The 14,902-nt window shown below is 35.9% G+C and overlaps 1 protein-coding gene across 7 annotated transcripts in view; it reads left to right on the top strand.

Moving 5' to 3' along the window:
• Positions 1 to 14,902, top strand: part of USP15 (ubiquitin specific peptidase 15) — a 114,832-nt gene that overhangs the window by 21,657 nt on the left and 78,273 nt on the right. For all 7 annotated transcript variants that reach the window (XR_007189688.2, XM_026500125.4, XM_026500126.4 and 4 more), the window contains exon 3: positions 9,060 to 9,190. Coding sequence is in view for 6 of the 7 variants with exons in the window: in XM_026500125.4 (XP_026355910.1) it covers positions 9,060 to 9,190 (131 nt within the window). In the remaining variant the exon portion in view is untranslated. The remainder of the gene's footprint in view (positions 1 to 9,059; positions 9,191 to 14,902) is intronic.

Below are 14,902 nucleotides of genomic sequence, written 5' to 3'. Positions count from 1 at the left end.
TTACATTTGAAGAGAATAAAACATAAGTACCAGAACTTCTATTTCTGGCGAAGATGGAGTATGAGGGACAAGATTTACTCTTCCACCTGAGCAAACTAAAACCTTGACAGAATATATAAAATAATGGTTCTTAAAACATTGGATACCAGGCAACAAAGAACAGTGATCCTTGAGAGATAGGAAACAAATGAGGTAAGCTGTATGATTGCCTCAGCTTACTGCATTGATAGAATGTTCAGGACAAGGCACAGAAGAGGAAACCCATGTAGAGCCTGGCAGTTTCCCTTAGGTGAGGAAAGAGTTTGGAGTCCAGGGAAACCCACACCACCAGAGTTTCCAGGGCAGAATACCAGATAGGAATGATGAGCAAAAAGAGGCAGAGGAGACAGCAAGACACCTAGAGATATACAGAGGGTCTCTCTCAAGGCTTCAGCTGAGTGTTGATCAAGCTCATTCATGTGAGGGGGCTGCCCAAGGCCGGGGAAAGACCCACCCAAAAGAATTAGAGGGAACAATCATTAGGGCTCATTTAGGACCAAGAATAACGTGTTCATAGCAGTTAGAGTGGAAAACCATAATTCCAACCATAATTCATGGAGTATACTACTGAGAACAGTTTTGCCACTGTAAATGGGCAAAATTAATCCTCCTGTCCTTCTCATCTGAAAGCGTCAAACTTTACGTCTTAGAACAAAATGCAAAAATACTTAGAGGAATACAAAAATATCCAGCATCCAACCAACAAGATAAAATTTGTAATGTCTTGGATCCAACCAAATATTACCTGGCATGCAAAGAAGCAGAAAAATATGATGCATAATGAGGAGAAATGTCAGTGTTTAAAAAAAATGTTTAAGTAGAAAAACGAACAAATGAAACAAATACAAAACAGCAAGATGGTAGATTTAAATTATTCTTTATGAATAATCACATTCAGTGTAAATACCCCCAATTAGAGGTAGAGATTGGATAAAAAATAAGACATAATTATGGGGACGCCTGGTGGCTCCATTGGTTAAGCTTCTGCCTTCAGCCCAGATCATGATCCCAGGGTCCTGGGATCGAGTTCTGCATCGGGCTCCCTGCTCAGCAGGGAGCCTGCTTCTCCCTCTGCCTGCCGCTCTTTCTGCTTGTACACGCTTTCTCTATCTCTCTCTCTCTCTCTGGCAAGTAAATAAATAAAATCTTAAAAAAAAAAAAAAAGACATAATTATGCACTGTCTACACAAAAGCCCCCCCTTTTAATATAAAGATACAAATGGATTAAAAGAAATTTAAAAAGGTATGCCATGTTATGGTAAGCAGAATTCTAAGACTGATCCCAATGACTCTTATATAATCATCTCCCCCTTTGAATAGGGGTAGAGCCTGTGAATAGGATGAGATATCATTCCCATGATTATTTATGTTGTATGGCAAAGGGAGATTATCCCAGTGGTTTTAATCTAATCACAAATGCCCTCTAAAAGCAGACTTCTGGCTGGTGGCAGAAGTCAGAGATTTAAAGCATGGGAAGTACTTAGTACATCATTGCTGATCTGAAAATGGAAGAGACCGTGTGACAAGGAAGGCAGGCATCCTCTAGGAACAGAGAAAGACATGGCCCACAGCCAGCAAGGAAACAGACCACCTCAGACCTGGCACCATGAAAAACTGAATTCTGCCAACAATCTGGATGGACTTGGAAGCAGATTCTTCCCCAGAGTAGATAGGAGATCACCCCATCTTACATCTTGATTTCTGCCTTATGAGCCCTAAGTAGAGGATCCAGTTGAGCCCACCTGAACTTGTAACCCACAAAATTGTGATATTATAAATAAATATTGGTTTTGGGGTGCCTGAGTGGTGCAGTTGGCTAAATGTCCAACTCTAGGTTTCGGCTGAGGTTGTGATCTCAGGGTTGTGAGATCAAGTCCTGTGTTCGGCTCCTGTGCTCAGTGCAGAGTCTGCTTAAGACACTTTCTCCCTCTCCCTCTGCCCCCCACCTCTCTCTCTCTCTCAAAATAATTTTTTTTTAAATGTATTGTTTTCGGCCCCTACATTAGTTTGTTATGCAGCAAATAGGAAAGTAATACATGTGCTAACACTAATCAAAAGAAAGCTGGAGTGGTTCTATTACTATATAATTTATAATACATGAGTATATAAGTAAAATGAGAGTCTCAAATCAATGATGTTCGTTTTTAAGAAACTAAGGAAGAACAAATTAAACCTAAAGTAAACAAGAAAGTAAAGAAGAAAAATAAGTTCAGAACAGAAATTAAAGAGAGACGAAAAAAATAGAGAAAATCAATGAACCCAAAAGCTGGTTCTTCTCAAAATGAATATAATATGTGTCAATTATAAAAAAAATAAATAAACTGGTTCTTTGTGAAAATAATAAAATTGATCCATATCTAGTTTGATCACAAGAAAAAGAGGAAAGACACAGTTACCAATATTAGGAATACAAGAGAGATAATATCAGTATGGAATCCACAAATATTAAAAGGACAATATTATGGAATATTATGAACTTTATGCCATTAAATTCAACAAATTAGGTGAAAAGTTGAAAATACCAAAGCTCATTCCAAAAGAATAGATTGCCTGAATAGCCCTATATTAAGTACAGAAGTTGTTTAAGATTTTTCACAAAGAAAACATCAGATCCAAATAGCGCCACTGGTGAATTCCACCAAATATTTAAGGGAAAAATAATACCTATTTTACAAAACTCCTCCAGAAAATTGGGAGATAGTATTTCCCAACTCATGCTATGAAACCATCTACCTTGATACCAAGATCTTACAGAGACATTTCAAGAAAACACTAGACAAATATCTTGTCTGAACAGAAGTTTAGTAAATCAAGTCCAACAATGAAAAGGGTATATGTGTCGTATAGAAATATATATTTAAAAGATAACATATCGTGTAAGATAAAAGAGTAAAATAGAAACGTCCTCATTCTCATAATGGGCATCTATGAAAAACATACAGGTGACATGAAAAAGGCAAGGGTGTCCACTCAGCTCTTCAGCTGGCATTATTGGAGGTGCTCTACCCAATGCGGTAAGGCAAGAGAAAGAGATAAAAAGCATACAGATTATATAGGAGGAAGTAATAAATCTGCTTTATTCATAGACAACCATGTCCATGTAGAAAATTAGATTGAATCTAAAAAACAAAAAACAAAAACAAAAAACTTCTAGGGGTACCGGGGTAGCTTAGTCAAGCATCTGCCTTCGGCTCAGGTCATGATCTCAGTGTTCTGGAATCAAGCCCTGCATCTTGCTCTCTGCTGAACGGGGAGCTGGGGCGGGGGGCGGCGGGGGGAGTCTGATTCTCCCTCTCCTTCTGCCCCTACCCCCTGCTTGTGCACACTCTCTCACACACACTTTCTCAAATAAATAAAATCTTTAAAAAATAAAGTTTCTAAGGACTAATAAATGAGATTGGTTTATGGAATATAAGATCTTTATTTAAAAACCCAATTGTATTTTTATATGCTAACAATGAACTAATGTGAATAGAAATTTTAAAAATACATCAAAAAATATATGGATAAATCTGACAAAATATGTGCAAGACCTATACACTGAAACCTAGAAGGCATTGCTGATAGAAATTAAAACTTATATAGAGAGATCCAGTTGGTGGATCTGAAGACTCAATATTGTTAAATTTCCCCCCTCAAACTATAGATTCAGCACAGTTCCAAATTACATTTCTGGTAGGTATCTAAAAAATTGAGATAGAAAAAACAGTTGAGATTGAATTTACCTATCATAAAATTTATCCTTTTAAATTATACAATTCAGTGGTTTTTAGTATATTCACAGAGTTGTACAGCCATCTCCACCATCTAATGCCACAATATTTTCATCACACCAGAAAGAAACTTTGTACCCATTAGCAGTCACTCCTTATCCCCTCTTAAAACCCTCAACAACCACTAATTTACCTTCTGTCTCTGGATTTACCTATTTTAGACATTTCATCTAAGTGGAATCATACAGTATGGAGCCTTTAACATTTGAATTCTTTCACCTAACACAAAGTTTTCAAGGGTCATCCATGTAGCATGAGTCAGTACTTCATTCCTTTTTATGGATGAATAATTTTCCATTGTATGGATATACCACATTTAATTTATCCATTTATCAACTGATGGACATTTGAGCTGTTTTCACTTTCTGGCTAATGATGCTGTGAACATTTTCACATACAAATTTTTGTGTAGTTATATATTTTCATTTCTCATGGGTATGTACTTAGATGTGCAATTACTAGGTTAGTTACTCTATATTTAACTATTTAAGGAATTGTTAGCCTGTTTTCTGAAATAGTTACACTATTTTACATTTTCACCAGCAATATATGAAGGTTCCAGTTTCTCCATATCCTTCTCAACACATTGTCCTTTTATTATGGCCATCCTACTGCCTATGAAATGGTATCTCATTGTTTTGATTTGTATCTCCCTAGTGATTAATGATGTTAAGTATCTTATCTGTGCTGCTTATATATCTTTTTTGGAGAAATGTCTATTCTGATCCTGTTCTTTTTAATTGAAATACTTATCTTTGTATTCTTATGTTTCAAGTGTTATTTATATATTCTGGATACTAGTCCCTTATCTGATACATGATTTCCAACAATTATCTGCCATTCTGTAGATTATCTTTTACTTTCTTGATGGTATCTTTGAAGCACAGTTTTTAATTCTAAGTCCAATTTATTTTTTTTCTTTGGATACTTGTGGTTGTGGTGTCAGAATGCATCACCTAATCCAGGGTCATACAAGATTTATACCTATGCTTTCTTCTAAGAGTTTTATAGTTTTAGCTGTTACATTTATGACTTTGAGCAAATTAAAGTTAATATTTGTATGTAGTGTGAGGTAAGAATTGAACAGATAAGAGAATCCAAAAGTCGATCCACATATATGTGGTCAATTGATTTTAGGCAAAGATGTAAGACGATTTCAGTGGAGAGAGGATAGTCTTTTAAGCAAATGCTGCTTGAGCATTAGGTATCTGTTGGAAGAAAAGATAAAAAGCTGAATTTTGATCCATATGTGGCATCATATACGAAATAAACTTAAGACAGATCACATAAACTATAAAACTTACAGGAAAAAAATAGGAGAAAATCTTTGTGACGTTGTGTTAGGGAGATTTCTTAAATGTGATACAAAAAGGACAATTGATAAAAGAATGAACTTTACGCCATTAATTGTGTTTGATCAGTAATAAATGATACTGTTAAAAGAATTAAAAGACAAACCGCAGTGTGGGGAAAATATTTGCAGATCGCCTAGTTGATAAGAGACTTGTATGCAGAATAAAGAATTCTCAAAACTATATTAAGATAACATAAAACCTAGTGGAAAATGACAAAAGATTTGAACAGATGCTTCACCAAAGAAAATGGATTTTCAGAAACTGCATTAACTGCAGAGATACTCAGCATCATTAGTCATTAAAGAAATGAGGCTTAAAACCACAATGAAGTACTACTATATGTGTATCAAAATGATTAAAATTTAAGTGTATGACCGATACCAAGTGTTGACAAGGATATGAAACAAGTGGCGCTTTCATACACTGTTTTTGGAAATGAAATAATCAGGAAATTTCTCAAAAAGCTAAACATACGTTTACTATGGGAACCAGTCATTCCACTCCTACATATTTTCCCAAAAGAAATGAGAGTGTATATCTATATGTGAATACTTACACACAAATGTTCATAGTAGTGTTGCTTGTAATAGAAAAAATTGGAAGCAACCCCAAATGCCTATCAATAGCTGAATGGATAACCAAATTACAGTATATTCGTATAATGAAATCCTACACAGCAGTTGAAAGGAATGAAGTATTGATAGGTAAAAACAACGATGACTCAAGATGATTATGCAGTGTAATGGAAGCCAAACAAAAACAGTGCATCTAATTTTTATATAAGATGCAAGAAAATGCCTGTAGTAACAGAAAGCAGACATAATTTTCTTTTTTTTTTCAGACAAATTAGATTTTATTTTTAAAAATTAAAAAAAAAACATTTAAATTCAGTTAGTTAACATTTAATGTATTATTGGTTTCAGAGGTACAGGCCTGTGATTCATAAGTCTTACATGATACCAGTGCTCATTACATCACATGCCCTCCTTAATGTCCATCATCCAGTTACCCCGTCCCCCCACCCACCTCCCCTCCAGCAACCCTCAGTTTGTTTCCTATGATTAGGAGTCTCTTCTGGTTTGTGTCCCTCTCTGGTTTCGTCTTGTTTTATTTTTTCTCTCTTTCCCTATGATCCTCTGTTTCTTAAATTCCACATATCAATGAGATCATATGATAATTGTCTTTCTCTGATTGACTTATTTCACTTAGCATAATACCCTGTAGTTCCATCGACGTCATTGCAAATGGCAAGATTTCAATTTTTGATGGCTGTATAATATCCATTGTGTGTGTGCACACATGTGTGTGTCTGTATCCCATCTTCTTCATTCATTCATCCAGACATAATTTTCATATGTAATTGTACAAAATGCACATTAGTCTATAGTTGCAAAATACAGATAAGTGATTTTCTGGGGATAGGACAGTAGACCTGGATGGACAGGAAGGAGAGATTGCAAAGGACTACTAGGAAACTTTTGAGGGGGATGGATATATCCATCATTGTGGTTGTGGTGATGGTTTCACATTTGTATTGCTCTGTCAGAACTTACCAAATAGTTCACTTTAAATATGTGCAGTTTATTGTATATCAATCATATATCAATAAATGCAGAAGTAACAAATACCAGTTTTTCTGTGTTTCGCTTAGGGGTATTTTCCTTCCTTAAAAAGAAATTGTTTTATTTTGTCCATGAGATATGAAATTACTATTGGATTCTGATACATAATAAAATCATTTACCCAGACTCTTAAATTATTGTGGAAAACAGCATAAAAGTCTTAATTTTTAAACTCTTCTTTCTTTTCCTAAGTTTTCTTTTCTTCTTTTTTTTTTTTTTTAAGATTTTATTTATTTATTTGACAGAGGTAGAGACAGCCAGCGAGAGAGGGAACACAAGCAGGGGGAGTGGGAGAGGAAGAAGCAGGCTCATAGCGGAAGAGCCTGATGTGGGACTCGATCCCAGAACGCTGGGATCACGCCCTGAGCTGAAGGCAGACGCTTAACCGCTGTGCCACCCAGGCGCCCCATTCCTATGTTTTCTTCAAGGCAGTCCGTTAATAGTAGGAAGAAAATGGATGTTAGAGTAAACCAATTTGTATTTGAATCCAGTTTCTGTAATCTGTATGTGTAACCTTCGGCAAGTTAATCAATGCCTGAATCTGTTAACTAATTAATTTGGAGATATCTACCTCATAATATTGTTTAGAAAAGTCACCTGAGATAGCAGTGTTTCCTAGTAACACTTTTCACAGTACCATCAATTTTCTGCATGTATGATCTTGGGCAAGTTACTCAGTTTCTCTAAAAATATTTTTTTTTTTAAAGATTTTATTATTTATTCGACAGAGATAGAGACAGCCAGAGAGAGAGGGAATACAAGCAGGGGGAGTGGGAGAGGAAGAAGCAGGCTCATAGCGGAAGAGCCTGATGTGGGGCTCGATCCCATAACTCCGGGATCACGCCCTGAGCCGAAGGCAGACGCCCAACCGCTGTGCCACCCAGGCGCCCCTAAAAATATTTTCTGATCTAAAATGGAGATACCTATCTGATAAGATTGTTTTGAGAACTGACTGAGATAACACGGCTGTTTACTGTAATATGTCTCTTAGAATATGATGCATATAGGGGTTTAGAATGTGTAAGTTTCTTTCACCTTCAGCAGGCTCTGAAAATGTGTTAAAAATTAACGCTTAGTTTGTATCTGCTATTGAGGTTTGTATTATACAGTTCAGAGTTTTATCATTTCTGCTCTGTATGAAAGTTTTCTCAAAGTTTAGTGTAATTTGGGGTGCTGGGTGGCTCAGGTGGTTAAGCATCTGCCTTCGGCTCAGGTCATGATCTCCACGTCCTGGGATCGAGCTTGTGTGGGGCTCCCAGCTCAGTGGGGAGTCTGCTTCTCCCTCTCCCTCTGCCTCTCATGCTGCTTGTGTTCTCTCTCTCTCGAATAAATAAAATATTTTTTAAAAAAAGTTTAGTGTAATTCTGTGACCATTGATTGATCCTAGATGGGATAAATAACTTTCAATCCTTTCAGAATTTTTTCTGCTTCTTGATTTATATTGTTAGGTCTAATTAAGAATAGTGTGTTCTCATTATTGAGATGCTACTGAGAACAATTTCGCTTCCCATGTGTATTAATTTAAGTCTGACTCAAATTGAGAATATCTTCTTTATGTTTTATATAACTCAGTGAATTATATCTGTTTCTGTACTTTAGAAATTCAGGGAAAAGGACCAGATAATAATAAATGAGTCTCAGATTAGGACTGTCATGTAGGTATAACTTATGGTATTGCTTCTAGATCTCTGGCCTGCCCTGCACTAAATTTTTAATTTAACCAGAATTTTGAAAATGATTATAGAATTAGAACTACATCTGAACAACTACCTCCACTTTAGATTTTAGGAGGAATCTAGATCGTGGGCCTTCTGGAATGATGATTTGTTTCACAAGATGCCCTTTTGTGATTTCCATCATGGTTCCCAGCCCATGTGCTTTGGAGTCATTGTAAAAGGTTATTGATTTGCATCTGAATTTCCTTCATCAGCTAATACAAGAATGACCACTGTTACCATGTGAGGGATCTCCTACTTTAAATATTTGGGAAATAGTCTTCTTTCAGTTCCCTTGGTATTTTAAGAGCATAATAAAAAATTATGTCTTTAAACATTGTTCATTGACTACTGGTACACACTGAATCTTTTTAAAGCAACAGTTTATTTTGGAATATGTAGATTTATATGTGAACTTCTACAGAGCTTTCTTCAGAACTCATTTAAATACTTAAATTAGTCTCTGAGTTTAATTTATGATTTTTACACTAAAGTATTTAGATATACGTATTATTGTTTCTTTTTATTTAATGAGTTTACTTTTTTCTTTTGCAGATGGTGATGCCCAGTCACTTAAGGAACATCTTATTGATGAATTGGATTACATTCTATTGCCAACTGAGGGCTGGAATAAACTTGTCAGCTGGTACACATTGATGGAAGGTCAGGAACCGATAGCACGAAAGGTACATATTTAGAATAAGTGAATAAAAATACTTTTCTTGAAAGGTTCACATTTTATTGTTGATTTAGTGACTTATGAAGTCTCAGGAATTATCTAGGAGAAAAAGACCGTCAAAATGTTACTTTTACACTGTATAATAATAACAACAGCTAATATCTATAGAGGATTTACTATTTGCTAGCCACTGTTATAAGCAAATTATACGTTAGAGAATTGAATGTTTTGATCAATTGAAATATAGATTGTTTAGCTCTAAAGCTGTTTAGAAGAAGAACTTTATTCCGGGGATAGAGGAAAATCTGTCCCTGGAATATCTTCAGATATGCTAACCTGTATTACTTTAACCTTAATGATATACTTTTTTTTTTCTTAATAAAGGTAGCATATTATACAGTACAGGTATTTGGTGTGGTAAACAGACCAACCAACAGCTTCATTGGCATTACTTTTTGAAAGAGGCCGTGTTAGAATTTCTTCAAATCTGTGTCTAATAGCAAATTAAAATAAGTAAATAAATAAATAAAAACCATGAAAACTTCACACAAGTAGAGAGAAAAAAAGTTTCTCTGTTAGGAGGCCATCATTTATTTTTAATAAGATAGTTTGAATTTATTCAACCTGTAAGATAATATTTAAGCTTTAGTGTACATAAAATTATCCAGAGTTTTTATTAAATTGTGTCTTCCTCCAAAATTTAGTAAGTCTGGGAATTTCCACCTTTACTTTGCCCCCATGTGACTCTTATGACAATGAAATTTACTTAAGAGTGACTGTTTTTTAGGGTCTGAAGCCCAACTTTGAATTTTACAAATCTCTGATTGAGTTCAGGAACCTAGGATTGGTAGATGTGATTCAGAAACAATGTACTTAACCATCTCTCTGGATCATCTCTAAAATATTTTGCTTATAGTGTCAGGCACTCAGTTAAAACAACAACAAAACAGGCAAAAATGAATATTAAATGAACAAGAAATACAGTGGAGAAACAGTAGACAGTAGAAATCCACAAGAAACAATAGACAGTAGAAACAGACCCATAAGGAATCCAGATAGTGGAGTTATCAGACAGAAACTTTAAAATACTGTGCTTATTATGTTTAAAAAAAAGAAGATAGTTGAAGGACAGAACTGTTAAGAACCAAATATAATTCCAAAATTATTAAGATCCAAATGTAATTCTCTAATTCTAAAATAATATGAAAAAATTAAGTCAATACTCAGTGTTTTGAGTAAAACACTAAATAGAACCAAAGAGAAAATTTGTAAACTAAATAACATCAGTAGAAAATATTAGACTAAAACTTAGAGAGACTGAAGGATGGAATGTACAGAAATAAGCAAAGACCCTTGGAGACGGGGCATAATTTTAATATACATATAAGTGGGCTCTTAGAAGGAGAGGGAAGTCAAAATAGGGTAGAAGTAACACTGGAGTTAATAGCTGAGAATTTTCTAAAAACTAATGAAAGGTGACATGCTATATATCAAGAAATGCTGTGAAACTCATGCTAAAAAAAAAAAAAAATACAAACAAAAAACCATACCCAATAAGGCAAAACAATACTCCTAATAGTAGCCCCCCCGCAAAAAAAGTCGATTACCTTTAAAGTAAGAATAAAAAAAGAAATGATTTCTCAAGAGACATGAAAGCTGAAAAATGACCAACCATCTTCAACATGATGAAAGAAAATAACTGCCAACTTAGAATTCTGTATCCTAGGAAAGGATTCTTCAGAAAGGATCCTTTAGGTGGTGAAAAAAGCTATTTTCAGATAAACAAATTAATAGAATTTGTTTCTAGCCGACCTGCACTAAAGGAAATACAAAACAGTCTTCAGAATGGAAGGAAATTATTCCATGTGGAAGCTTGGAGACACAGAAGAAAATGTAGATTGACAACAGTAAATATTGTGAATAAATGTTAAGGCAGACTACTTAAAATGGTAGTAATTTCTTACTGGGATGAATATATGCATAAATTTAAAATACGTAATATTTGCACGTAAGTTAAGATAGTAGCCTCCTATGTAACCTCCAGTGAGCTCCTCCTTACATCCTCATCCTTGGGTAGTCTCCTGTGGCCAGCAACATATAGCAGAAGTTACAGTAGGTATATCACTTTCAAGATCAGATTTTAGGGTAAAGGGAGTCAAAAGGTACAAACTTCCAGTTATAAAATAGGTAAGTCATGGGGATGTAAATATATATCTAACAATACTGTATTGCATTTTTGAAAGTTGCTAAGAGTAAGAGTGGATCTTAAAAGTTCTCATCACAAGAAAAAAATTTTGTAATAGGATGATAGACGTTAACTAAACTTTGGTGATCATTTCACAGCATAGACATATATTGAATCATTATGTTTTACACCTGAAATTAATGTTATATGTCAGTTGTACCTCATTAAAATAGATAAGATCAGATTATAAAAGACACCTTGGCTCACATTTGGGTGCACACGCCCTCTTGCTCTCTCTCATTTCTCAGTCTGGGGGATTCAACTGCATACTCAGGCAGCCTGTGGCAGGGCTCACATGGTAAGAAACTGAGATCCTTGACCAGTAGAGAGAAATGGAGGCCTGCTAACAACCATGTGAGTGAGCTTGGAAATGAATCCTCCAGTCTCATTCTGCTTTCAGATAGTTGAGGCCCCAGCCCACCCACAGCTTGACAGCAGTCTTTCAAGAGACCCCAAGCCAGAACAACCCAGCTATGCTGCTCCACATTCTTGACCCTCAGCAACTATGTGAAATAATGTTTACTCTGTTAAGTTGCTGAGTTTTGGGGTGATTTATTATGCAGCAATAGAAAACTGATAACTAATTTTGGTACCTGGAAGTAGTGTGCTGCCTTAACAAAATTTGAACTGTGGTGGTGGCTTTGGAACCAGGCAGGGGGTCGAAGTTGAAAGAACCTGTAAGATTATTAGTGAAAGCCTAAGGTGCCTTGAATAAATTGTTAGTAGAATTTTATTATTTTTTTTAAGATTATTCATTTATTTATTTGACAGGCTGCTAGAGAGGGAACACAAGCAGAGGGAGTGGGAGAGGGAGAAGCAGGCTTCCCCCTGAGCAGGGAGCCTGGTGCGGGGCCTGATCCCAGAACGCTGGGATCATGACCTGAGCCGAAGGCAGACGCTTAACAACCGAGCCACCCAGGCTCCCCCGTTTGTAGAATTTTAGACTTTGAGGAGGCTGCCAGTGAGGACTTACGCGAAAGTGAAGAAAATCTTACTGGAACCCAGAAGAAAGTGATCTTTGTTATAAGGTAGCAGAAAGTTAAGCAACATGTCAACTGCAGTAAATTGAAAGGTAAAAAATATATCTGATAAGCTGAATGATCTGCCAGAACTGCCTGTTTTTTCTTGTGCTGCATATAATCAGATGTAAGAAGGGAGAGAGAAACTAAAGAAAGGGCTGTTAAAAAGGAGCCAACACTTACTAGTTTTGAGGATTTCTGGCCTCTCCAGGTGACAAACAATGCTGAATGAGATATTCCCAAGCAAAGATGAAACTCAAGGCACTCTCAAGAAAGCGTGATCAAAAGTTAAAGCCACGGGTACAATTCTTTATAAGACCTTAGAAAAGTCAAAGGTGGTGTGTCACAATACTGTTCAGACAAAAAGCCCTTTAAAGAATTTTGGGGTATACTTTACACTTCCTTTCAATATGAAAGAACAATACGGCTTTACACTTCCTTTCAATATGAAAGAACAATATCTAAGAACAGTACGGCTTCTAAGAAGCTTAAGAGCATTGCCCTTCAGTCTTCTCAGTATAAACCCAAGATAGGACATATCTAGAGGGCATTTGTGGATGTGACTTTTTGTCTAATGGAATGAGACTCCAGTGAGATCCACTGGACACCTATGGTATTTTCAAGAACCACTACCATCTTGAACTACAAAGACAGTGTAAAATCAAGGAAATTTCCTAGTCTTCTACAAGCAGGAGGCAGACTAAGAATTTACTCAACTGCAAACGTGCTAATTTTCGTGAAAATAGTATGATTTAGGAAGCAAAATCAAGTGTTGTGAAGATTCCTTTTCAGGTAAGGGCAGAATAAGCCCTAATCAAGGAACTTTAAGTATTTGCCCAGGTGGATTTCAGAATTTCTATGGGCCTCTTCCCCCATGCCCGTTTTAACAGGAATATCTAAAAAATTATCTTCTGCATGCCCCGCCATTTTATTTTGAGTGTATGTGGGACAGAAAATTTATCCTGTAGTTCACAGAATTATAGATAAAGAGGAGCTATACTCAAGATGCTTAAGAAACTATATCCAAGGATCCTTATCTGTGCCTGGATCAGGTATGAATGACGAGTTTCTGAACTTGGAGCTAATGTTATAATGGGATGATACTATTGGGGGCTTTGCAGGGAGTGAATGAATATAATTTACATGTTGTGGGGAGGGACTTTGACTTGCTGGGAGCCAGAGAGTGGACTGTGGTAGCCATGCTCAAAATGTTCCCCAGCAATCACCACCTCCTGGTATTCATACTCTTGTGTAATCTCCCACATTGTACCAGAGTTAGTCTGTGTGACCAGTAAAATATGACGGAAGTGATAATATGTTACTTCTGGGGTTAGTTTCTAAAAGATGTTGGTGGGGAGTGCTCTTTTGTATACTCTTGTGCACGCTGGCGCTGGCACGTGTTCTCTCTCTCTCTGTCTGTTTTTCTCTCTCTTTCTCTCGGATCAATCACTATGAAGAAGCCATATTGCCATGCAGGCAGCATATAGAGGCACTCACATAATGAGGAGCTAAATTCTCTGCCAACAGCTGGAGAGGATCTGAGGACTGCCAACAACCACATGATTTGAGCTTGGAAGCAGATTTGAACAACACGATTAAGCAGCATGACCTAATTGACATGCATTGCCGTTAGTAAATGCAGAATACAAATTCTTCTTAAGTGGAATTTTTACCAAAGTTGACCATTTGCTGGGCCATCAAGCAAATTCCACTGTATTTCTAATAATAGAAATTAAGTATATTTTCTGTCCCCAGTGAAATTTAGAAGTCAGTAACAAAAAGGTAACTAGATTGTCTCCTAGCTATCTAGAAATGGAATAATATTCCTCTAAAGTAATCCTTAGGTCAAACAAGAAATGCAAAGTAAAATTAAACATTTTAAACTGAGTGATAATAAAAATACAACATAAAAGAATGACTAAAGCCATTCTTACAAGGAATGTGATAGCTTAAATGCATATGTTGGAAAAGAAGAAAGTCAAAATCTATTGTCTCAAGAAGTTAAGAGAGGAAAAGGAAATTAAGCCTAATCAAGAAATAATAATAAAAAATAGATGTTAATAAAATAGAAAAAAACCTAAATTAAATGAACAAAGTTGACTCAAAAAATGGTGAAGTTAGACCAGTAATACGAACATGAGTCCTGGCAAGACTGATCAAAAATAAAATAATGCTGGGGTGGGGGGGGTATCACAAAACTTTTTCTGTAAAGTAAATATTTATAAGCCAGGACAGTCTCTGTGGAAAATATTCATCTCTGCTGTTTTGGGTACAGCCATAAATGATATATAAATGAATGGGCATGACTGTGTTTTAGTAAAATGTTATTTACCAAAATAGATGGCAAATCAAATGTAGCCTGTGGGTCATAGTTGGCCCATCCCTGATCTTGGCCCTGGTCAATTAATGCCTACCAACATCACAAAAAGAGGGGCAACTAGATATTATTTGCATC

Source organism: Ursus arctos, unplaced genomic scaffold (genome assembly GCF_023065955.2).
Source record: "Ursus arctos isolate Adak ecotype North America unplaced genomic scaffold, UrsArc2.0 scaffold_21, whole genome shotgun sequence".
NCBI classification, from domain to species: Eukaryota; Metazoa; Chordata; class Mammalia; order Carnivora; family Ursidae; genus Ursus; species Ursus arctos.
This window is presented reverse-complemented; position numbering and strand designations above follow the sequence as displayed.